The 26991-nt window shown below is 38.0% G+C and overlaps 1 protein-coding gene across 3 annotated transcripts in view; it reads right to left on the minus strand.

Moving 5' to 3' along the window:
* Nucleotides 1-26991, minus strand: part of Pka-R2 (cAMP-dependent protein kinase type II regulatory subunit) — a 34561-nt gene that overhangs the window by 3097 nt on the left and 4473 nt on the right. For 2 of the 3 annotated variants that reach the window (XM_017251281.3, XM_017251283.3), the window contains exons 3-9: nucleotides 9212-9429; nucleotides 2964-3142; nucleotides 2700-2800; nucleotides 1931-2026; nucleotides 1618-1765; nucleotides 1463-1538; nucleotides 574-759 (exon numbers count right to left, since the gene is read on the minus strand). In XM_017251281.3, coding sequence (XP_017106770.1) covers nucleotides 574-759; nucleotides 1463-1538; nucleotides 1618-1765; nucleotides 1931-2026; nucleotides 2700-2800; nucleotides 2964-3142; nucleotides 9212-9422 — 997 coding nt within the window. In that variant the 5' untranslated portion in view covers nucleotides 9423-9429. Of the gene's footprint in view, nucleotides 1-142; nucleotides 286-573; nucleotides 760-1462; nucleotides 1539-1617; nucleotides 1766-1930; nucleotides 2027-2699; nucleotides 2801-2963; nucleotides 3143-9211; nucleotides 9430-26991 lie in introns of those variants that run through there. The other variant, XM_017251282.3, reaches the window with a different exon arrangement.

Genomic DNA, 26991 nt, shown 5'->3' on the forward strand with positions numbered 1-26991 from the left:
AACAGAAGCCTAAAGTTTAGGGCTTTTTATCTCACAGATATGGCATTAAAAGAGTATCCTCTTTAGAAATATCTCTCAAGTTCCTCCAAAAACTCAGCCAAAAGAGGTCGAAAAACCGAAAGCAATTTTAAGCCGGAGACTAAATCAATATCTAAGATTATATTAAATGCAAGTTATCAAAGTATTCGCGCAGGTCCTGTTCCAAATAACGATACTCGCTGATACTACGCTGGATGCCCCCGCTGCACTTGCCCATGAGGCGCTCAAAGCAAATCACATCCAGGACTAAGGATACACACAAAAACGCACAACAAATACATCACATACATAAGGGAGGGATAGTGATAGTGGGGGTGGTGTGTGGGAGTTATGGGTGTGTTTGGGAGAGGGGGGAAAAAAACAAAGAACAAATAAACAAAAGCATTAGGGATTAGGCCAAGCAATATAGTGCGACGGAATGGAACTGGTGTCTGGGAGAGATCAACTGTAACTGAAAGGCTTTCCGTGTCGCCACCGCGGGGCACACGGGGCACATGGGGCGCACACGGGTCAGACAGTTCACTGGACACTCACATGCTAGCTTGACGGTACCACCCGTGGCATAAACGGAGGCGGCACGTGGCCGATGTGTCACCAGAGCCAGCTCGCCAAAGTACTGGCCCTTGCCCAGCTGCGAGATCTCCACCTCGGCGTCCTCCTGGTCCATGCGGACGGACACGGTGCCCTCCTCGATGAAGTACATGCCATCGGCCGCATCACCTGGGGAAAAGTAAGAAAAATCGATGCTTTTAAGTGAGGGTCCTTTGGGGGGCAAAACACTCAAGTGTTATGGCTAAGATTGTGGGTTAAATATTTCAAGGTTTTCAAGAGTTGCATTAAATAATAATTGTGAGGTTTTCAAGGAAGAAATTTGTTACTCAGTTGGTGTCATTGCCAAACTTTTTTCAATACTGGACATATAGTTTTTCGATTACAAAACTACTACAATACTTTAACTACAACATTTTCAAAAAGTATCTTAAAACTTATAAAATAATAATAGTAGAATTATACAAGAAATTATTTTTTACGGAGGGAAGGATTTTCCTAGAATTCACTTCTATCAAACTATCACCATCTATGTAGTATCACAAGTCCTTTTTTTAATAAGCTAAAAATATATTATTTCTTTTCCTTTATAAAATTAAAACTGATTATACAACTGACATATTGAAGGAATTTTCAACAGAAATTAATGAAAAACCTTTTCAGTAAGAAAGTAATCAGAAATAAACCCAAAATATTCCAGTTACTAATTATGTATTTATTCCCATCTTGTCTAGGTTGTTTCACTTAAGTTTATGGATTATAGCCTTTAATATAAATATTACAATTTGTGAACCACACATTGGAAAACCCATACTCGTAAGAACTCTTTAATTGAAACATTTACTCCATTTATGTAAAAATTTCCCAGCCTTACCCTGCTTGATGATGCGTGCTCCGTTATCGTAGCTCTTTGAAACCAAAGCATCTGCCAGATTCATGCGTTCATAGTTCTGGAAAGCACAAGCCATTAGATATCATTGCGAGATGGATAATGGGGTATGGGAGGGGGCGGAAGGCGTGGCTACCCACCTGCAAAGCCTTCAGCATGGGCACGCTGTTCAACAGCTCCTCGTACATTTTCCGCTTCCTGAATGCCGACTTCAATAGGATGCGCCGGAAGGTCTGGCGATCCATGGCCCACAGCAATCCACTCGTTTCCGCCTGGACGGTGGCAGCTCTGGATAATTCGAGAATCGAGATCCGAATTAGATTTTTGATTATCAGTAGAGTCTATTTATAAGCCTATTAACACGTTGTAATTGTGGCTCAGACACCGCGGAAAATTTGGCATAATGAATCAATCAAATACATGGTGTTGTGGGGGCTAGTTCGCGTCACATACCTGGGCATGTTGTAGAGCAGCGCTAATTCACCGAAGAGTCCAGTGTGATTGTAGGTGTTAATGTGCTTGTCATTAATATACACTTTGTAGATGCCACTGTGGGGTTTGGGGTTTGCGGGTTAAGGTTCAGTTTCGAAAAGACAGATGGGAGAAAGGAGAGAGAGAAAAATTCACGTTTAATTGAATGCAATTTATAATGGATGCGGTACATGTTTGCTCATCAATATGTAAATGCCTATTAATTGCCATATCAAATATAAATTCCCATTCAAATACACATTAATTAGGCCGCAAATAAATGAATGGGGCTTGTCGCTGTGCCTGACCAAATATGCGGTAATACTTCTTAGAAAATGTTTCAATTGTAGAAACAAGAAATTAAATTCAAAAAACATAAAAAGAACTAAGGTTTATGACTTTGAAAATTTAGTGAAATTAATTTAAATAGTTTTTGTTTAATAATTTGTTTAAATTACTATTTAAAATAGTTATCTATTCTTTATTATGATTATTTTAACTGGTAGATTTAACTTTAAAAAACATAATCTTTTCAGGTATAATTTTTTATTGACAACACCCTTGATTTATGTAATATATTAGCTTTTGTAATACTTCTTTATGTGTGTCTGTCTTTACAAAATCACCAAAAGTTCAACCTTTAACCCAAAAACAAAAACTTTGGGCTCTTCAAAATAAAAAGAATAAGAAAACGATGACTGGCAAGCATTATTCATGAAGTTTGATTGGAAATTTGTTTTGTTTTACTTACGATTCAATAACATAAAAGTTATCGCCGTCGTCGCCCTGGCGAATGATATAATCGCCTGGCTGAACCTTTCGCTCGAACATCGCATCCAGGACTTGGTTCATCTGCACAAAAACAAATCGGTTACAAAGGATACAGGAAAGCAAGGGGAGGGCAGCCAGGATGGGTAATCCTGGCGCACGCGATGCCGAAAAAGCAAAACCGCAGGCAGTATGTGTGTCTGCCAGGGGATTTATGATTTATGTAGTGGAATAGAGTGCCACGAACCTGCTCCTTTTCGAGGGAACGGAAGAGAAGGACGTTCTTCACCGATTCGACAAGTCGGGCCCGCTGTTCATCTGTCTTGGGGAATACGGCAGTGGCACCATCATCGTCATCATCTGCCTCCGGATCGTAGGCCTCGGCGAAGACTGATTTGCGGCGAGAAGTGGCCATAACTGGTGGTTCTGTTGGTTGAATAAATACATAAATCACATTAATTTTTAGACAACTTTATTAAAGATAAAGATTTGTTTGAGAAAAGAGTCTTTTTGTTTTGTAACGACCTGAAAATGCCTTGAAATGTTTAGTATCTGAATGGAATTTGCCACTCTGGCAGATCCCCTGCTGGTTTTTCAATTGCATTTCTAATGAAACTGCACTCGAGGAGGGGTTCGTATATCAACAAAAGCCAGCATAATTTAATGGTAGAGTACGATATACTTTTTTCACAAAATAAATAATTTAAAAAATAATTTGTAAGTGAAAAATATACTTGTTTTAAATATATATTTAAATCCCGTCAAGAATGAATTAATTTAAAAAATCAGGAAAATTTTTCTTAGTGTCTGCTATCTTTGTTTTTAAGCTATCTTGTAGATTCAATTTCCTGGAGAATTCAAGGCATTCTTCATCTGAGATTTCCCTTGAAAGCTACTTGTGCCGGCTGGGGGCTTTCGAAGCAATCAACGCTCATCATTTTACAACAATTTGAGTTGCTTTTTAAATGCTTTTCCACTTTTTTGAGCCACTGAGCCACTTGCTGCAATTATACATTCAAGTCGAACCCACAGCCGCAACACCTAAAGTGAGCATGTTTTCTCGTTGCCTTTAAATATCTTTTTTTTACGAACTATTTGGTCAACAAAATGTAGTTTTTGCTTCAGTTGAGCTGCGAGCTTACCAGCCAATAAATTACCAGACACCTGAGTAGACATTTTCAATTGCAGTTGCCGTTGGTGATTTGGTTTTTATGCGTGTCGCCGAATTTAGTAACAAAATTGAACAAAAACCTGTTAAGCATGAACACGTTTGAAAATAGCTAGAAACAAAAATATCTGTATTATATATATATATATATATATATATATATATATACATTTTTTTTTTATAAGAGAGTGTATGTAACTCAAGGTGAGTGTTTTTTTTAGAGGCAAAAAAAAAAACAAAAAGCAAACACACTGGCACTAGCACTAGCACTGGAACTGGCACTGGCACTGGCACTGGCTTTGCTTTCCCGTCACACGCTGCGTATGCGTAATAAATATTTATGCACTCGAATGTTTGGCGAAGCCTTCAGCAAGTCAGTCGATTTCGAGAGTGTTTGTACGTATTTTGTTTGTATCTCTCTGAAATCTGGAATCAGAAATCTGAAATCAGAACCAGAATCACTCGAATCGAGTTCGGTTTCGGATTTGGCAAATTGTTTGCACACTGCACTGCCCGCAGTTTTCCACTAGACCACGTCGTCGTGTCAAGTTGCCAGGCAGAGTGTCAACTTAATGATGCAATTACATCCACACAGCCACGCACTCTGAATTTTCCACCTCCCTTCCCAAGTTGGGCCACAAAAATTGTAAGCCAAGTCAAGCTAAATGGCAGAGTGCACCACGTTCTTGTCTCCGGCGGGTGCGGGAACGGAGGTGCGGCTGCTGGCAAGTATTTGTCCAAGTCCGTCCGGCTGTTTGCTTTGTGTGCCCGTAACCGTAAAACAACACCGACACGTACCCGTAACTTGGACAGAAATTGCCGCCGTGCTCTACACTTGTTTTTTTTATTACAGCCTCTGGTTTTGCACTCGATTCCATTCGAGGTTGAAATTTTCAAGTATTTTTTGTCAGGATTTATGATTGCTGTGATAGGTTGGCCATCAAACTACTTGGAGGGGAAAATGAAATACTTTTAAAATCATTTGAAACAAGACATTGATTGAAATTCCAAAACTCAAGCCATGGGAAACATCTCAAGTCAATCAGAGAATGAAAATCCTCTTGTTTTTGACTTTTGAAAATTTTGATTTACAAACTGATGAAAGAAATATCAACTCTTTGGGGGAATCGACTGCAAAGTGCATCTGGATTTTGTTACTTTAATGGAAATACCATTTGCCATCAGGAACTTGCACTTTCCTCATGTTTAAGTCTCTCAAATAGTTGCCACCAACTGGCCTCTGAGAAACTTTGAATATCATTTGGCAAATGATGCACCGAAAGTATTTCAATTAAAGTAAGTTGCTTGCTTTACAAACACACATCCACACTGGCAAATAAGCTTGCGAATTCAATTAAGGATGGCAAATAAAAAGTTGACTGCATTAATTTCATTAGCAGACTCAGACAAGGACGAGAGCCAGGACGAGTGCGAGTACCAGTGCGAGTGCGAGTGCCAGTGACAGGGAGGAGATCGACAGCCACTGACAAACAGACACTGACGGGCTGACAATCCGACGATGACAGTCAGTTAGCTGACGCGGTAGGTAACCGTAGTATGAATGGCCAACGGCAGGAGCTGGCTTGGCTGACTGACTCGATGAAAGGCGCTTCTTGGTGCGGATACGAGTTTAGGTGCGTGCTGTCGTTGTGACGTCTCCCGAGCGACTGAAAGTGCCAACGTTGGTGCCACAAGAGGCGCAGCATCCGCATCACCAGCAGCATCTGTGCCAGCTATGCCAGCACCACCAGTAAAACAGGCTCTGGAGTCGCCCGCCGTTGACAGCCAAACGTCAAACCAAGGCGGAAATAGTGCCTGTAAGTAGGCAGCAGAACACGCCACTCAAGCGGACCACTGAATGTCGGCTGTCTATTTATACGGAATAGCCTCTGTATGGGTGAAAGTCGAGTTGTCTGTCGGCAGAACCCTGTTCATTGTACAGTTAACAAAAATAGGGGGTAATATCGGTTCAAATAGAACCATTGCTTAGACCTTTAAAAGGGGGAGTAGTCAACCAAATATAGGTTTGGTTTAGGTAAACCAAAGAATAAAATATTTATGATTTTGATTCAATATCCCATATTTTTGTCTAGAACCTTTGATATTTACATTTATATGTACTGTTGAATCCCCTAATTTCTAACAAAATGAAGATATTTTTTCTTTCATTTATTAGTTAGTTTATAGAACTTAAAAATATATTTCTCTTATTGGTTTCTTTCTTAGTATTGTATTTTAACAAATTTTAATATGCTTTTTTTTGGATCAAAATCGTGTTTTTGTTGATATAATTTTGTCAATAAAATAAAAAATTTTTCGAAAAATAAACTTTGAAAAATTAAAAAAGGTCAAAGTAACTTATTTCAATCATATTCCAGAAATTTATTAAATTTATGTTTAAATTAAGTTCTAAACAGTTTATCCCAAAAACTCGTTAAATATTTGATTCTAAAACATACAAGGGCATACAAGGACTAAACAGAATTTAGTCTTCTTAAGTTTGAAAAAAAATACTTAGTTTGGATAATAATACTAGTATAGTAGAATAGTAGTATAGTAGTAATACCTGTGATTTTTAGTATCTCAGTTATAACAACTTTCGAGGAAACTGGAAGGGACCATCCCTACGTCCCTAAGATTTATGTTCTTGTGTAATACCATTTATTAAAATTCTACCAACACCCACTTTTTATGCTCAGTGCGATTATAAATAGCCCCCCACTTTGCTTTGTCTTGATTAACATGAGCATTCCCTCAGCTTCTCACATAAGCATTCATATACACATTATTATTAAGCGCAACAGGAGGATGAGACAGACGTCGACAGGACCCTACAAGTGAGAGGGAGATGGGAGATGAATATAAAAAAAAAATAAGAGACAGCTGGCTGGAGCGACAAGTATTTCCGTTCAGGTTTGCCAGAGCCTGGTCCTGGTCCTGGGCCTGGGCCTAGAGTCCTTCCACAATCGCCGCTGGCATGTCAATAATGTTGAAATGTAGCTCACCGTCCGCCCCGCCTGCCATGCCACCACTCCCCCGCCTATGGTAGCGCCCCCTCCCGGCGGCGTGTCATGCGCCCTGTGTGCCCGATGAAGCGAATGCGGCTGCTGAGCTGTTCATCAGTATGCTCCAGTGGACCAAGTGGTCCTGCCAAGCCCTCGCCTCCCGCTCCCGACCCTCCGTTGGCTGGATGACTCTGTGGCCAATATGAGCGTTAATAAAATGTACCTTGTTTGGTCAGCAGGGCATACCGTAGTACACCTTTTAGTTGGAAGCAGAAAAAATAAAGGGTCCCCTATTAAGCCACGTTGTTGGGCCCACGCTGCGTATACGCAATATTCGTGGCACGGTCCTCGCACTTGGCACTTTCGTGGCACTTTAAAGCTCTCTCTCTGATTTAAGCAAGGACTTTGTGGCGCGGCAAGGTTTTTCTATATAGCCACAAATAGACATCAAAGCACAAAAATACAGACACCGATCGATGAAACGCGGTCGGGAGTCTAAAAAGTGTGGCAGGCGGTGGGAGCTAGAAGGCGGGGCCAGGCATGGCCGAAGGCGGGGCCAGTGGCTATTTGCGTGACACTTTCGCTCCAGTGGAGGCTTCCCGGCCCGAAGCCTTTTCTGGCCATCCGGGCTGGCCATCACAGGATCCCGCCGGGATTAAAATAGTGAGACAAATCCAATAAAATGCCAGGCCAGACAACAACTACAGAAGGATAAATTTAAAGGAGTACAGTTTTGATTCTAACAATCTTTATAGAGAGGTTTATATTTTGTGATTTTAGTAAGAAACTGGTTATGATTTATAAACATTGATGGATAAGATTATTAGATCTAAGCCCTTTGAGTTTATGGTTTTTGAGAAAATGTTATTCTTTAAAAAAATAGATTTACATACCCATGTAGCGTATACATTTTACTGTGCCCTATAACTTATCATAACTAAACTAAAATCCATTATTTCACACGATTAAATAAGGAAATGTTGTTTATTCTCGAAACTAAAGGAATATATATTATATTCTATATGTTTAAAATATTAAAAATTAAGGCCTTTGCAAACATAATGTCTGACAACCAAAAATGTTGGGTTTCTCTAGTGAGTCTCTGAGAAAAAGAATCAAAGACAAGAATATGTTTTTTTAAATTTTATCTTAAATAAGTATATAAAAAAAATGTTATAAAAAATTGGTATTTCAATTCAGTTTTAGTTTCAAAACGAAATATGGAAGATTGTGAAATGGTCCCATGTATGTCCTCAAGTATTATCCTATTTCTTAACTAATTAAAATTCTCATATAACAAATTGTATATCAAAGCCATCTGATCTCCTTTAAATTACCAATCCCATATTAATAATGAAAGCCTTTTGTTTGTCGGCTGTATGGAATGAAAACTGTACACAAAATCCATAAACTATGGAGCAGCGGAAGGATTGCCAGCTGCAGTCATGTTGGCTGAGCCCTCCTCTGGGGCTGCTGTGTGCACAATTAATAGATTTTTAATGACAGGACCAGTTTGCCCCATTTCACCTCTCTACCCCCACCACCCCCTCTTGCTCTCATTTTGTATTTTACACCCGTCTCTTTCGGGCAATCTCAGTGCGTCTCTCTCCAACCACTTGACATGGCATCCCTCGAGGGCTGCGTGTTTGATTAACCGGAAGATAAACACGCAAAAGGAAGCTGTGAACAAAGGCCCCAGCAGCAGAGACAGAGACGGCATGCCAGATGTGAGAGAGAGGGGTGATGCGATGGAGCTGGAAACAAATTGAACTCGGCTGAAGCTTCATCACCATCATTATTTAATTTGGTATTTTGTATGCTCGTGGTGCGATGGGCGCCAAAGATTTATGGCCATATGCGTGGTGGCCGGGCTAATTATCTGAACACGTGCCAAACACCCAAACAGAGAGAAGGGCCAACAACAGTTGCCCCATCACCCCGTGTCTTGCCACAAACTTTTCAATTTTTGGCCAAAAACAGTGAAAGACAAAATAAATCTTGATTTGGCTCATAGCTTCTGGTCAGAACCGAACTGTCGGATGTCGGGGGAATTCACGAGCAGATTTTCTTTCCCAAAAACTGACACTGCTGACGTCAGAGGTTTGCCAAAGTTTACAGCAAATTGCATGACGGAAATAACGCAAAAGCCCATAAAAGAAATAAAAGGCGAAAAAATATGGGAAAACTATAAATAACTCTAGCAAGAATTTTACAACACGCAGCAGCTAGAAAATGCAAACTACTTGGCCAGAAGAACAAAAAGATGACAGGACACGCAATCGCAATTTCTTGGATAGCCCCCGGACTCTGAAAGCCACTCACCATCGGCATCCTGTGAGTTGACGCTAGCCTGGTCATCGGTACTCTGGTCCGTGATCACCGTGGGACGGTCGGCTTGCAGTTTGGTGAAATATTCGACGGCATAGTCGATCACATCCGGTGGCTGTTCGACCAGAAAGGCGATCGAAAACTGCAACAGGACCTCCTTTAGCTCATCTGGCACCTGGATCCTTCGACTCGAATCGCTCGACATATTTGTGCTGTAAATAATATTAAAAAAAATTGGTATTAATATTTAATTAAGAGTGGTAGGGGGTATCATATAGCCAAAACCCATATGTTAATAATTGTATAATGTAATCAAAGCCTCAAACTCTCTCATGTTCCTACAAAATAAAACAAAATTTCTATAGAAACATGAAATTACTGAAATATTGCTAAATATTTCCGACAAAAAGTGATTACAAAATATACACTTTGAAAGCGCGATTATGGACTCCCCTCGAAATTCCCTGCACCGCATGCGGTGCAATATAACACCCGAAATGTGTCCAAAGGTTCAGCGAGAGGTAGACTGGGTTAGACCCTGGCACCCGGCGGTCACCTGCCGCCTGTCGGTCATTTAGTTGGCAATTACCGCCCCGCGGAATCACCGCCCCGCGGAATCACCGCCAATCCATCGCCATCAGCGATTCGTTGTTGTCATTGTTGTCACCGCAGCTGATGGCGTTGTTCGTAAACACACATACACATAGTAGATGGTTGTTGCACGATGTCGGGTGGTGTGGTTGTTGCCTGCCACTACCTGACATCGTCATCCATCGTCATGATTCAACATTGCACAATTTCAGTTTTCAGATTTTGGTCTGGCCGGGTCGTTCGTCGAAAACGACATACGTGAGATTCATGTTAAAAATGTTTGCAATTTAATATACGGGTTATTCTCTCAAGTTTTGATATTTTATAGAAATCCATTTCGTTGGCATTGTCTTTTTGTTACCATATATTTGATGGTACCTAGGGGTGTATGAGGTCACAGAGTGATGCATTCTATAACGTGATTGTAAACTACTTTTTAATAGATAACCAAGACAAAACTTTTATGATTCACTGCAAGAATTTATGTTAAAAAGTAAAGATTTTGAAAATATTTTGCAGAAATCATTAGAGTTTAGAAACCAATTTTCATATAATTGGAAATTTAAAAAGCTTTCATATCATGAGAATACTTAGTAAATATTCTAAAAAAAACTATGCTAAGGCTATGCTAGGGTTAACACGGCTTTATTCTAAAATCTGTCATTATAAACCTTGCAACTAAAGACCAAGTCTTTATACCCAAAATCAGCGGTCTCTCCTAATATTCATATTTTAGACCTAGTTAATAAGTTAAAATTATTTTTAAAAAAACCTCTGCAGGTCTTATGATTTCAACGACAGGAGAAAGACTTTCAATATTTAACAGATAATACACAAACAACTACCTGGGAGCCCTAGCTTTTGTGGAAACCCTAGAAATCCTTAAAGTTTATTTTTTTGATAGTTAGTCAACACTGAAACACATTGGGTTTGTATATAAGAAGAGTTCGGGCCAGCACTACTAGGTCAGTCTGATTCTAGACCCCATCGGACTGGCTTCTCCAAATTTATTTTTTTATTTTGATTTTTATTTAATTTTATATTTTAATATCATTATAATTTATATATATTATCATTAGACTTGAAACAAACCAAAAAATATGGGATGTGATAAGATGTTTTTGTACCATTCTTCCATTATATATATTGATTTTAATTTTTTTTTTAATATCTGTTGTGCTGTGGTCCCTAAATCTGCGATTATAATTGAGGCCTCTGCTTTTCTGATTTTAATATTTTTAAAAAATTTTATTTTTGACTAGAAATGGCTTGAAGAAAGGGGCTAATACTTTTCTTATATTATTTTATACCCTGAACCTAATGCATATATGTATATTTATTCTGGAGCCTTATTCTATAGAGCGCCAGTCTGTCTCCACAAAAATACAAATAACAGTTATTAATTATAACTATAAATGAATTGGTCATTATTTTTTTTTTAATTCTGGCAGCCTATAATTAAAAGTACATTTTTTCCCGGTTGAACCTTTCATTTTGAAAACTTATTATTATTTTTTTAAACAATTTTTTTTTTTTATCATTGGGATCATATTAAAAGACGAAACCAATTCTGATGTATTAAATTAAATTATTTTATTATAAGTTGTGCTCATTACTCATAAAATATTAAGTATGCTTTATTTTGCTTTTAAAAATTGCATCATTTTTAGATCCTCGCACTTAAAATTTGATTCAAACTATTCTCAAATTCAAATGAAAGGTTGAACCTTTCATTTTGAAAACTTATTATTATTTTTTTAAACAATTTTTTTTTTTTATCATTGGGATCATATTAAAAGACGAAACCAATTCTGATGTATTAAATTAAATTATTTTATTATAGGTTGTGCTCATTACTCATAAAATATTAAGTATGCTTTATTTTGCTTTTAAAAATTGCATCATTTTTATATCCTCGCACTTAAAATTTGATTCAAACTTTTCTCAAATTCAAATGAAAGGTTGAACCTTTCATTTTGAAAACTTATTATTATTTTTTTAAACAATTTTTTTTTTTATCATTGGGATCATATTAAAAGACGAAACCAATTCTGATGTATTAAATTAAATTATTTTATTATAAGTTGTGCTCATTACTCATAAAATATTAAGTATGCTTTATTTTGCTTTTAAAAATTGCATCATTTTTATATCCTCGCACTTAAAATTTGATTCAAACTTTTCTCTAATTCAAATGAAAGGTTGAACCTTTCATTTTGAAAACTTATTATTATTTTTTTAAACAATTTTTTTTTTTTTATTATTGGGATCATATTAAAAGACGAAACCAATTCTGATGTATTAAATTAAATTATTTTATTAAAAGTTGTGCTAATTACTCATAAAATATTAAGTATGCTTTATTTTGTTTTTAAAAATTGCATCATTTTTAGATCCTCGCACTTAAAATTTGATTCAAACTTTTCTCAAAAATGAGATATTTATGTATGTATGTTATCCAACTCATAAATTGCCTCACCAAATAGGCAATGTAAACATTATTTGCAAAACGCAGTAGCCCCTGCTGAATGCGTCATGCCATTTCTTATCTTGTCTCCTAATTTCCCCTCACTCGTTTTTGAGGATTCCCAAAAGATATTATCCAGACCAGTGGTCGGCACCCCAATACATTGATATGATTTTACCGCATTAGTGTTAGTAACGAATAGCAGAAAGTAGGCTGTGAGCATGACGTTTCACACATGTATACTGTGTGTGTGTGGCAGAGCTCGGGCAGAGAAATTTCCTATGCCCCCGAGATAAGGCCGTGCCGACCTCTGATCCAGACTAAACGTCAAGCTCTTCTTGTAAACATTCCCATAAATTTTCCTTGGCCCAAACTTTAGACATTAGAGCCAGATCGATCTTCCGATCTCATCACTCTTCACTCGTCCCTTTTTCTTGGAATCTCTTAGGGCGATTATTTATTCTCTCTAAGCACCCTTTTGGGTTATTTCTCTTAAGCCGAGGTTTGTTGGTTATCTGGCAATTAAAAATTGGCAGTCTTATTCCGGGAGCAAGCCTTTCACCTACAATGGGTCTAGCCTTAAGCGTTTAAATAAAATTTGTGAAACAAATAAGAAATAATAAAAAAGTTTTTTTTTAATTTTTTAATAATTTTTTTTAATAATTTTTTTTTAAAAAGTGAACTTTGGGATTAATTTAATTTTTACATACTATATGTACTATTTCAAAGGCCGGAAATTATACCTATAAAAAAATTTTAGAGAAATCTGAAATTTTTTTTAGGGATCTCGTCCTGGATTGTTTCCGCCCAATCACCCAAAAATATGAAACATTTATAAAAAAAAAAAAATAAAAGAGCGTGAAATTGGAAAGAAAAGTGCCGGGTATCATACATTTTATAGGCTATGCTTCATTACAGCCGTTCATACTTGTTCAAAATACACTTTTATTTTTCCCAAAAATCACCAGCAAACAACATAATATTCGTAGCATGCACATAAATATTTATAAGTTTTGCTCGAAATATGCGTAATTATGTAAATTGCATATTGAGACACGGTGCTTGGTGGGTGGAATAATATTTTCGGAGGGCGGCATTTTGTGGAAAGCACTTTTCTTCTGGCTTCTTCTGGGCCGCAACATTTTATTTGGCCTAATTTGGAAAATTAATTTTTGGCTGCTGCGCGGGAATGCCTGGCAGGATATTGTGCCAGCGAGTACTCATTGTTTTTGTTATCCCCGCGGTTGGTTAGCAAACTTTTTCAATTAACTTCATTAATATTCAACTTGCCCCGCGGCCGGGCGGAACAAATATAAATATTTAAAACTAATAAAGGTTTCGACAACTCCGACAGCAGTCAGAAAGCCCAGCCCCACGATGAAAATTTAATCGAAAAATCGCTCGACTCTCGATATCCAATTGAGCGTTTAAGTGTTTTTTTTGCTGATTGGCTGACGGACCAAATAAATACAAAAAAAAAATGCGAAAAGTAAAAAGCCAATTCTGTTGGCCGATTGTTGTTGTCAGACGGTATTAGACGTTGCAATTAGAGTGGGTCAAGGTGGTTCACTCAACGCACCGCCGTCCAAGCAAACGAAACGCAATTGCACAAACAACTGAAAACTACAGAGCTATTAAAAAAAATATATAAATAGCCCGGCTCAAGTAATGGGAGACTGAAGAGATGTCTAGCCCCTTATTTTCCGACCATCAGTCAAGGATTTGGATGGAGAAGCATCTAAGGAGGAGACTCTGGGGGGTCAAATAGAAGGAGAAACCAGAACACACGCCAGAAGAAAGAAAAGTTAAACCATTTTCATTTCCTCACAATTTCCGCCAGCTGCCGGATAGAAAATCGAGAGGAAAAAATGCACTGGCTGGCACTGGGAGGGTGTGTATCTGCGAGGGAAAGGACTCGGTCATAAAATAGCGACAAGGACTTTAAGACCTGATGGAATGGTAAGCGAATTTTGACGACTTGAAAACTGTTAAAGCTGATTACAGAAGGTAGGAAGCTGGATTCACAACTAGGGACTGCTAGTTCTAGGTACAGGACAGTATATTTAATACAAACCATCACCCATTTCCATATTGATTTTTTGGACAAGCACTGTTCACTATAATTACAATTTCTATTTAGTTTACTGCGGTTTAATTTTTGGTATTTTGATTTTAGTTTTATGTTTGGCATTCGCTTTCCGATTCCCATTCCTCTAATGAAATTTCCAGAGTGGCAGCCAGTTGTAGTCTGGCCAGGAGCACCATCATCATCACCATCATTACCATGACGAGGTGGTGGCAGCGTTTTTATGGGATTAAGGCAAACTAATTTTACCGCCAGAGCAGCTACCATGGCCCGTAGCTTATGGCCACCTTGCCCCCTTTGACTGCCATCGGAATGATTACGGCCGGGTTATGCGTGGCGAGTTAACCATGTGCATATGACTTCCATTTTAATGTCATTTTTACTGCAGCTGCTGCAGGTGGTGTGCTGAAATGTGGAAACACCTAACCGCACACCCGCCCACAAACACACATTGCCTCGGGAAATTTCGAAATGTTCTAGTGTGTGTGGGTGGGTGTGGATGTTATGGTAATATCCATCTCGGCCCCTCTTCCACAACTCTGATGTTTGCTCTTTTGCAAAATTAAGTTTGGCACTTGGGCAACAAAATCAAATTTAAATTTTAGAATTGCATTTAAAATGGAAAGAGGTTTCAATTTTTAAAAGATTCATTCAATTATTCTTTAGGTTTAAATAAATTAATTAAATTATAGAGTTCACAAAATTAAAATTTATTTGCTTTCTAATAACTTTCCTTTACTATTAAAGAAGGGATTAGTTAAGAGTTCCCATTCATCTTCAAGTCAATTTACATAATCCTAACCCCTATATCATCTTTTAAAAAAACTTCAATCATATCAAATAACAAAATAAACACAAAACCCCTATAAAGATTCCCCAAGAAACAACCTTGAAGATTCCTGGGATCCTAAAGGCCAGATGCCACACAAATCCCGAACCAACTGCTGTTGTTTACTAACCTGTTGGCAGGATCTTTTAGCGGAATTCTGTGTCAGTTGGCCTATCGGATTACGTCAACAGGTCAGAAATGGGACACCTGTGCGTGGGTTTATTATTTTCTTTTTTTTTTTTGGGGTTTCTGGTTCAAGAGCAGACGAAACCACAACCACAGCAACTGCTCTAAATGACTTCATTAAGGAACGGCCAACTTTGAACACACTTGGGTGTAATGTGTGTGTGTGCGGTGTAATGTGTGTGAACTTAATTAGCTCAGCTGCCTGGAAATGTCTAAAATTTTGATGGTCAGTTGTCGTGAATCCAACAGTTGGAAGACCTCAAACAAAGAAGCACTCGAGGCGACCTAATTATTATGCATGTCCCATGACCATATATCGAGGTCTGTCCGTGTCATTGACAGTTCTCCGCCCAAACCTATACAATCGGATCGAAAGTACCCCCCGCCTCAGACCCTGCTTGACCTTCCCCGCCCACAGATGTATAGAATCCCAATTGGGTTAAGTGTTAACGGCAGAATGGCATAGTTCTTGAGGTCTAGAAGAAAAATCTTTGGGAGACACATTGCCCAGCAAGGCCAAGAGCTCAAGTGCAGAATTGTTGTCTGTTTGAATATTTATACCCAAAGTAGATGCATCTTATTTTTAAGGGAATTGCCAAAAAAGTAGCCAACAATAATCTCGATTATGAATATTATTAAAAAATCTAAAATGTAATCTTATCAAGGTATTTTAGACTTCAATAGCATGACCTCTGTGCTAAATATTTTCTTTAAAATGCCCCTTAAGGACCTGCCGGTGAACTATACCCTTCATGAGGCCCTTCCACCACTAAAGTGCATCCTTTATGTCGCGATTTAAATTTTCTGCTATCTCCAGGCTTGGGTGAAATGCTTTCTTTTTCCGGTCAATGCGTCAAAGTGGCGACTCGCGAAAGAAACGAGGGCCACAAAAAATGTAAGGAGCCGGCGAGCAAAGCACTTAATTTTCGTTGACATTTCTGCCCCTCTAAGCACACACCGATATATGCATATATACATTATATATGTATTTGTGTGTGCTATATAGATGTAAGTTCCATGTTAGTATTTTGACAACAAAATATCGCATCCACATCAAAGCAATTTCAAGGCATACTTCAGGGCGCCGCCGGCACTTGAGCCCAAAATGCGCCACATGACGAGAGGTTCAGACTTACGGGTCGTTTTTTCTTCAAATGTCAGGACTTTTTACACAAACACACATACACAAGAAAAAGAAAAGGAAGAAGAAGAGAGGAGGAGGAGAAAGTCCCGCGAGTATTTGACGCAAATTTCACTTCGTCACGCAACTTTAATGGCGAATTTCTTATTTGTTTCTGCCATTGCCGCTCCTCCGTCTTGCTCTCGTCCTGCCACAGGACATACCTTTTCCTGACGTTAAACCAAAAAGGTTATCAGCTTCAAAATATTTGTCTAAATACGACGCCTGGGTATTGATTTATTAACGCTCCCCCAGAACACATGTCGTATGCGTAATGAGAGGCGCTTACTAAACGGCTGGCATTCGGGGGCGTGGCATTACCAGCACAAAGGGCATACTGCGGTCCGCTGACTCACACATTTCCAAATGCCTTTTGTTACATAAATACGTGTATATATGTACCTACAGACACCATAGCATATGTATTCGGTATTCGGGTCCTCGCACAATGGAAATGGAACGCTTAAAGCTGTCAAAAGGAATTTTACAGCCCACGCGATGCGAAAAGAAGAAAATTCGCCGGGGATTTCGTACAGACATCCAGCTTGTACTCGGTTATATGTATGTCCTCTATATACAACGCCTTTCGGATTCAATTTGAAACCGAACGAACAGGGGTGGGGGGCCCAACGGTGGAGGCTGTAAGACAACGACTTGTCAGTTAACCTTTGCCATCCGCCCTTTGGCTCTCCGAGATTCCCAGCCTTTCAGTCTGGAGTCGATTCAATTATTTTTTAATCTATTGGATTTGAAGCGGCCATCATGCAGGCCTCTACAAGGCAACACTTTAAGTCTGGAAAAGTTTAAAAATATCTCCAAGTCTCTCTGGTTAATATTTCACCCACAAATCATTATCGAATATCCTGCCAGTCAGGAGCAGACTTTTCGGGCCAATTCTTGTCAAGGACCTGCCTGCCATCTGTCGGCCTATAAATAGTTAAGCCTTCTCCTCAGCCCTCGGCCCTGCCTACGCACACTTTTAAGACGTTTATTGTGCCAAACTCTTTGGCACACACCTCTTGGCCCAAACACCCCCTCGCCCCGCTGCTGTCCTATGATTATGGCCAGAATGATAAACTGCTGGATGGATGCTTAAATTGATGTCCATTAGCGTTAAATTAGTGAGCAATTATGTTGCCTGCTCGCTCAGGCGGCCACCAGATACAGATACTCGTCCGCAGGCAAAGATACAGATACTTTAAAGGTGGCAGTGCGCGGTTTTCGCGGATACATAAAAATCTATTGCTTAGCAAGAGAGGTACAGTAAACACTGGTTGACCTTGTTGTTCAATAAATTAATCTAGAAAAAGGTAAGAAAAATGTATCTTTAAAAAAAAGTCAACTTATCTATTAAGTTTGTGATAGTTGGGGTATATCCTTCACCCAGGAGTACCTACTGTGCCACCTGCTTGTGCGTATGTTGGCGGACGTGCTTGTATCTGTAGCCACCCCAGAAGAAGCGATTATGTGTTGTAACAAAACGTTTATCTACATTTGTTGCTGCCACTGCCACAGTGCTTGTAGCACTCGCTGTTGCTGCTCTTGGCCCATAAAAACGTTTCTATTTGCCGTCGTTGCCTGTCGTTTTCTCAGTTTAATTTTAAACACGAGTTTTCCTTCCATCCACCTGCACCGCCCCCCAAGCCCTTTCCTTTTGGCCCGGACTATATCCCGAAATTTGTTGCGCGTGGCAGTTTCAAACGGCGCGTGCTCAAAGCAAACAGGCCCAGCGAACAAAACGAAAAAAACAGAAAAATAAAAATGAACACCGAACACTGAAAAAACTTACAGACGAGTTTTTCGGCAATTAACAACATGGCTGTATAGATAAAAACAAAAATAAACACACGATAAATAACAACAAACGGAAAGTGGCAACGTTTTTTTTGTTCCAGCTCGTTTGGCGCATTGATTGCCACTGCTCTTCTTGTTCTTGTTGTTTTAGTTGTTGTTGTTGGCCCATTCAAGACGATAAACCAAAAGGCCAAAAACGGGGATTACACAGCCGAGCCAACAGCGCCAAACAGGCCAATTTGTATTTAGGCCTTTTATCTGACTTTTTTTTGGGACAATACTATGGCTTCTCTGATAATTGAAAGTGTTTCACAGCGTAATTAACAACTTGGCAAAGGCAATTGGAACTGGAAGATTACTTCAGTCTTGCCTTGACAAAATGGCATTAGATATTATAATAATTCACTAAAAGTAGGGTATTCTAAACAGGACTATTGGATATTCTAATAAAAGAACTAGTGGCTCCCTCTATTTCAGATAGTTCTGATGTCTGTTTAATAAAGATTTCTATATAAGCCTGGCAATTGGAAGCGAATTGGATTACTTGTAAGGATATTTTCTTAAAATATTAGACAAATCTCTTCTAACTTTTTTCCATAAAAGGATTTTATCAGAAAAAAGACTAAAATCGAGTTATGCCAAGCGAGTTATTTCAATTAGTATATGATACCCGGTACTCTTCTCATTCATTTGAGTATGAACCGATAGCACATATCGTCGAATTTCGGTGAAAGAATCGTAGAATGTCGCTTTTTATCGATATTGTGATTTTACTGCCAAATTATTATATAATTTATGTCACTATACCTTGAAGCGCTAAAGTTTCATTAAAATTAAAGATTCAATTCTTTCATACAACCTTCTTTAAAGAAAAGTTTTTCTTTTCGACATACGGAATAGGTTTTTGCGGAATAAGTTCTGACGATATAGCGCACTGATCCATAACAGCTACTATACGAACTTTATTTGGTCTTGAAATTATACTTCAACCACAAACAAATGTATATTTCAACAAAAAAAAATCTCTTTTCCATATTTCAAGACCTTTCAGGACTTTACAAGTACCGGGTATAAATATTCATCTATAGGCTTTTAAAGTTAAACTTGTTCCTAGTAGAACTTCTCATAAAAACATGCAAAATTTTAGTCTTTATGTAATATCCCTTAAATATACATAAGTTAGTAAAGTGCGTAACTTAAAACCCTAAGTATTAGTAAATAAACCCTCCTCCCCTTAAAATACACCCCAATAATCACCCAAAACATCAATCGATATTGAAAGTTCATCCTACCAGCTGCTCATTAGAGGGACTATTGTTGAAATCCTATCTGGCAAATACCAGAACCAACATTCGCAAACTGCTCTTGCAATTTGGCAAATTTCGCCCGAGTTGTGTAATTATCGTAGCATACATTGTGGCGCCTAACAATGCAAATTTGAGTCGCAAACCTAAGGTTACGCATCCTGGGCCTGCGTAATGTGTGGGTGTATCGTTGGGCAAATGTCATTAGGCCAACTCAATTAATTAGACATCAAAACGGGGAATCTCTTCTAAATAAACTGAAATGTTGTTTCAGCAAAGCCAGCTCTGTAATTTATTCCCGGCTGAAATATCTAAAAATATAAATGTTTTTGCAAGCAGGTCGGTCGGTGGGTCGCCTTGTTTGTTTGCATTTTTTTACCTTCTGGATAATTATGCAAAAAGCTGTTTGAGAAAGGTTCTGCTGTTCTGCCTTGAAAATGGTAACAATGGTAGACAAAACAAGGCTTTCCTGGGCTGTCCCCTTTTTTTGCATGTGGGTTAATGTGCGAAATGTGCTAAACGAACGCAAATTTTGTGGCCCGTGGCTTCATGATATGTAGTGCATAGGGTTTTCATGGCCTCAGCAAACACTCTCCAGTTTATTATCCACCGCTCGGCCGCTCGGCTCGACATTTATGCAAATTACTTTTATACACAGTAGTGTATGCCTGCATTGCCCACTGCATTGGAAATCACTTAGAGCCAAGCGGCAAACGGTAAGAGCCAACAAGGAGACAATGACGTCATGTGCATATACTTAGAGTTACAGGCATAACTCGATAAGTTAGTCATGAAGGTTGCTAGATTGTTTGGGATTTGGGTTGCTTAATTTTGGAATAAAGTTCTTAAGGCTTAAGACCTAAGCCTAAAGTTTATGTAAACTCAGAACTATGTACATGTACCGGGTATAACTATTTCTAAAAAATATTAATTTTGACTATTTATTTAAAATAATAATTTTTGTTTATTTCTATATATTTTTAATATATTTTAACCAGAATAACTCCCTTTATTTAGGCCTTAAACTGAAGAGGTTACAAAAATATAAGGACATTAGGAAAAAAATACTATAGTTTAACTGAATTACAACTTTTGTTACAATCCCTTATAAGCCTTAAAGCATCACCTATTTTAATCAATTTCTAATGAAAACTTTTCCCTAAAATATACTCCCCAAAGTCCTGTTTAAAGAAGTCCTACTGCAGGTCCGAGTGGCAGGAAGTGGACTCAAAAAAGAGACCCCCAAGGCTGCAGTACGGACTGGAAAGTAGTTTTGCAAATGATTGTGACATCAAGTGCCCTAGTCTGGGGCCTGTTCTGCTTTGGGCCAGGCTAAATATGCACTTGGAATTAGCCCGGCTTCGTTTGCCACAAAACGGACAAAAAATACCAGGCTAAAAACAATCGAACCATCAACTCGACCACTCGAAAAAAAAAAAAAACTGTGCCGCAGTTCATAAGCAGATGACGTATGACGGGTGCTGTCATTGCACTGCCACTATACATAGTAGCTGCAAAAACGACCAAATAATAGTAAGAGTACAGAAAAAAGTCAGTATGACAAGCATTTGAAACGGTCGAGTGACATTTGTCGTGCGATAAATAAAACTAAGGCCATTTAGACGACAACGACGCGAACGAGCTCCATCCACTGTACAAGTATATGCATATTTAAATATTCAAATTGTTCAGAAATTCTCGCCATTCCCACCGTGAATTTATGGGTTCGGGTACTACTACTAGTGCTCGGGTACTTGTGCTTGGGCTTATCTCAAAATATTTATACAAAATGTCATTTCTGTGATGCTTCCCAGACAACAAATGGGCCAGTGATTAGACACAAGCCATTGACAAAGGCCGCAAATTAATTGCATAATTAGCGGTGACAAAAAATGGCCAGAATTAAACGGCAAATCAGCGCTGACAGAGGGAATATTTTAATTGATATTTAATATCCATTCGGTAGCTAATTTTAAGTGTATTTAGAAAATTAATCAATTGACTAATAAAGAGAGAGCCCATTAAAATGTAATGTGTTTTTAATGGAGCCAAGTATGTTAATTATTCTTTTGCTTGCCAGAGTTCCCCAATTTTCCAGCCAAAAACTTTGTGTTCCACACACACGCTCCCTGTGACCGCAATAACAATGGCCAGACTTTGCCAAGACTTGGCCAAATGAAATAAAAAATGCATGAATATACATACCAATATGAATATATATATTTATATACATATAATATATGGAGAATATAAAAAAACTGTTGCTTGGCGCCCATAAAGAAAAAGAGCTGGGAAATGGGAGCAGAAGCGACAACTTATGTTTATTTATGGGTTGCATATGCTTCTGCCACATTGTGTATCTTTTTGTGGGTGTGGCAGCTGTAGAGCTTGCATATATGCACTATATAATATTCGCACATATACTTTTTACTTACTTCCCTACATGTATGTACTATTTTTTCGAGAGGAAGCTCACTCACAAAAGCGCAACATGTAGCTGGGATTTTTATGGCCCGAAGCCCAAAGCCTTCTATTCTGGAAAAAAAAGGCAAATATTCCATCTCCCTGCTCCTGGACTCGGATGAAAAATTAAATTTACTTAGCTCATCGCATTCTCTCCCGGCAATGGAAGTGCTTTATGGCCATTACACGTGGCAGAATATTCCCAAAAAACTTTTTAGGTAAAAAAGTAATGTCCGAAGAAGTGTCGGGAAGGTGTGGGTGGGATGGAGAAATGGAAAAGTTGGAAAAGCTGCCAGTTGACCTCTTTCAAAGTTAAACTTTTGATAAATTTAAACACGCTTTAAACACGTTTCGCCTGTCGCTACATTTTTAAGCCGCTTGACAATGAATCAAAAGTTCTAGGTCCTTTTCAGGGTCCAACCAAAAAAAAGGACGACACACAAAGAAAATAAGGAATACAAAGGAGAACAGATACCAGAAACATGGAGGCGAACAAAGGGACACAATTTAAGTCAATAATCTTGGAAAAATAACCAAAAAAGAAAGAAAAAACTTCCGAAAATAAAGAAAACAATTTGTTTTGTTCCAAAAAATAATGTCAACAAGAACTTATCAGTAAACATTGTCCGAATATCCAAAGGATTAAATAATAAAGCAGAGCGCTCACATCTTCCAGGTAAATAAATATTTTATAATTAAATTGGCCAGCCATGGCTCGAAGCTCTATAGTAGAGTCTATAGTATACCTTGATTTTCATCTCGAAAGCTTGGCCTTTAGATGAAGACTCAACGCTTAATTTGCTTAACAAACTTGAGAGACCCCGAGAAAATTGGCAGAAGTTCGGGGCTAGACAGAAGGCCCTTAAATTATCAATTAGGATACTCCCTCGCCCAAGGAGTCTGACATGTGTGGGCAGTCATTCAAACGAAATTCCAGAGAAAAGGTCACCCAACAAGTATTTCATCAATTTAGTGAGGGTGGCTTCTGTTTGTCATAGACGACCTGTGGGTGGGGCATTATTAGGGACAGGACTTTAAAGTTGCCATTTCTAAGGGGCTTATTCCTGAGTTTCAGAGGGTCTGTTTTTCTTAATTTAGATATAACTCATTAGGAGCTAAGCAAATTTGAAATTTTACATTTATAAGCTTATTTTTTGGAAGATGGCATGTTACCCGGCACCTTTCTTTTGAACTATTCTTGCAGGTTACGTTAAAGTTATTTGCAGTTATTCTTGCAGTTAAAGTTATTTCGCTTTTAGTTTTAAAGAATCAATTTACAATATATTTTAGTTTGCAACAAATATAGCTACAATTTATAAAGAAAAAGTTTGAATTTTTGGTTAATATTAGATATTAACCAGATCAGATATTACTTTAATTTATAATTATATATTCTTTACATGGTAATGCAATACCTTAAGGCATTAATATTTTCCTGCTATTGTTTTAATTAATCTATTTTTTTTTTAAATAACTTGTAGAAAACTATGCATCGAAAACTGTACAAATAGCATAAGTCAATTTTAAATTACGAAATTCTGCAAACTGTGTCAAATAATTTGAAAGAAACAAAATTTTAGGTCAGAATAAAATAATATAGTTTTCGATAGATGTTTTTTCCAATAATAACTTTTATTTTATTTATTCAACCATTTGTTACTATTTGTAACGGTATAAATGTACATACATACATCGCTATTGGTACAAGATTTCCAAGAACTAATAGGTCAGTTATCTATTAACTGAAGAGCTTTTTCGCTTATTTTGGATTTATCTCCTCTTATTGAACATCTAAAAAAGATATTTTGTATAAATACGGCAAAAATTATACCGTGTTTTCCATGCAATATATTAAATACAAAACGGTCATTAAATTTCCTAAAATAAACTAAATAGCTTTTTTTCATATTACAATATTAGTGCAATATTTTCTGGAAAAGAACTAGTATGTATTATGAAACTATTGTATTACGAAATTTTTGGACATTCCTCTATAAGAATATTATAGGAATCACAAAACAAGAAAATTCGACGATATTTAATATTATATTTCGCGCTGCTTCGCTATTTCTGGAAATGCCCCTATGTATGGTATAGTATGTAGTCTTCAGGAAGACCAAAAAAAATGCTTTTTTGTGAAATTTTCAAAAGAAACTACGTATACTACTAGCCATAAACACTATCCATAAAAGAGTGAAAATGATATCACTTGTCTTCTTCTGGGATACTCAATAAATTCGGATTTTTTATGATTTTCATTACAAAACTTCTAGTACAAGGTAAGAAGTACCAGGATTGAATACTACCGGTGTATAATACCGATACCTACGCCATCTTTACCTTTTCTAGCTCTTCCATTTCTCAAGTTACAACTAAACTAAATAGAAAATAAACCACACTTGCCTATATATAGTCAAGCAAAGAATCGAATTTTAAACAATTATCCAATTTGCAGCCAAGCATTGATGTGTAATTATACAACTTTCTAGTATGCACAGCTCGTGAGTAACTCGTCAACTTGAAAATAGATTACACACTACGTGGGCAAATATAAGTAATTCGCTCCCCGTTTTGGTGTGTAATACCCCCGTGGAATGGAATAGTGTGTGGGATGGTGTGTGTGTGTGTGACTGGGTATTTTTTTTTTCTGACCACTCTCCAAGACCAAGACTTGGGTAAACAAAAACAACAATAAAGACAAAAACAAAAAAAACCAACTAGAGAAAAGAGGCAGCCACCCACTGGAGTGGGAGTGGGTGGCCTTCGTTTTGTTGTAGCTCCAATTGACGTCACGCAGCTGCTTGACTTTTGATGTTTGCCTGTGGGCACAATACAACAACAACAGCAACAACAGTCCATAAAACTGGCCTTGGGGCAGCAGGGTAAGTAACGAAAGGTGAAGGGGTATGGGGTATGGGGGAAAAAAATTGTTAAATCGATTAAAGTCAAAGTTTTGTGAGATACTCCGCTAGAGAGGGGAGGGCGGCTGAGGTGCGTGAGGCAGGCCGCCAGAAAGTGAAATAGAGTATCTGGGAAGAAAACCACAGCACAGCAGCCAGATAATGCCAGTGCCCATCAGCCAGTCAATCATGGCACTCACACCTCCATTCGCACTGCCACTGCCACATCCACTCGGAGTACCACTAAAAAGCAAAGTTTCGCAATCAACAAAAGTTAAAAGTTACCAACGTACTAGAAAAGTTTTTCTAATTAGTAGAGACTCGGGACCGCAGGTGTCATCAGCAGGCCAAAGAGCCACAAGGCGTCATCAAATCAAACTTATTTTGCATTCACATATAATATACGTACTATACCGGTATTAATATTTAGGCATGATATGGTGATAAGCCAAGACTTTAGATACAAGTTAGTCCACAGCGCCACAAAATGCGTCAGCGGGCGCAGGCGATAAGATATCAGAAGCGGGGGATTTGAGATTGAGACAGACCCGAGACGGGAGAACTAACTCACTGGGTCAATATGTTCACAGAAAAAAATGGAAGGTTTTTCAGGGTTTCTTAAGGAAGTTAGTGGACGGACTAGTGAGAGCTTACAGTTTATAACTTATAGGTCATAGGAATATATATGGTAGCTTAAGAACTGGTTAAAGAATGAGACTCGACATGAAAATAAAATGAAATATTAAAATTTTGTCTAAAAATAATATGCTGGATGTTTCCCCTTCAAAAAGACAATGATACAATAACCAAGTCTTGTATTTGACCTTTCAACATTCAGTGCTGCAAAGCGTTAAGTGATTTGACATACAAATAGGTAAATATATTTCTACCTTTAGCTACCTTTTTTTTAATTTTTGATGCAAGCTCAAGATTTGGGAAGTTCAATTTATGAATATAAGTGGACCAACAAAGCCAAAGTCCTGGCTTTGATCTTCGTTTCACCGTTTAAGGGTTAACCACACACTTGTTAGTCAGCATTGTTTAACTCAAAACCTGTCATTAGGTTCAGGAAATGGATTTGTTAAAGAGAACACTTTCAAGTAATTGTATCTTGGAAAATACATTAAAAAAGTATTTCGTAGAAACTTGATACTTTTTTTGATACTTTTTCAAAAACAAAATTTTAGTTTGGCATTTTTCCAACACAACCAGAATGGTATTGAGTTTTATGTTTTGGAACTATATTTTACTAAAATAAATGTAATATTTCCCAGACATAGCGCTCTTCCAATCCCGGTAGTTTGATATATTTTATAAAACATATTATTTTAATAATATTAGTCCAATAAAAAGAAACCAATAAAGACCCCTGATTTATTGAAACTCAGTTCTCAAAATGAAAAGCAATGCAATATTTTGGATGGACTCTGTATGCCAGACCCTGGTGACATGGGAACACATGTTCCACATCGAATCATTTTCTTTGCAGATCCTATGCGTGGGAGGTTTTTCTCATTTTCCGGCGAACTGCAGAGCCAAAATGCTATGCATATTAAGACACACACCGACAAAGACACGCCGAATTTATGACTTTTCGCACAAAAGCACAAAGCAAGGCGAAATGTATCAACTCGAAATTTACGACTAATAAACCGCAGCCAGCGGAGAAATGAAAATGAAATGAAAATGCGGCCAGCCAGCCAGTCGGTATTGTTCACATTCGGCCGATGACACATTTCAGTTTTCGGTGGACAGGCGGCGTCATCAGGCCCCCCACTGGTGAGGAGAAGTGACAGACTTTGGCATATTGACAGTCAACCCTTGCGAGGAAAAGTGAACTGAAACTCGAGCTGAAACTGAAATCAGAAAACTAATTCTCCAATAGATTGTTACTTAATTGGCTTACGCTGCGTATACTTAATCTATTTTGAACTCTGTCAACTAATAATAGTTTTTTCCCTCACGTGCCGCTTC

This window comes from Drosophila bipectinata, chromosome 2R (assembly GCF_030179905.1).
Source record: "Drosophila bipectinata strain 14024-0381.07 chromosome 2R, DbipHiC1v2, whole genome shotgun sequence".
Lineage (NCBI taxonomy): Eukaryota > Metazoa > Arthropoda > Insecta > Diptera > Drosophilidae > Drosophila > Drosophila bipectinata.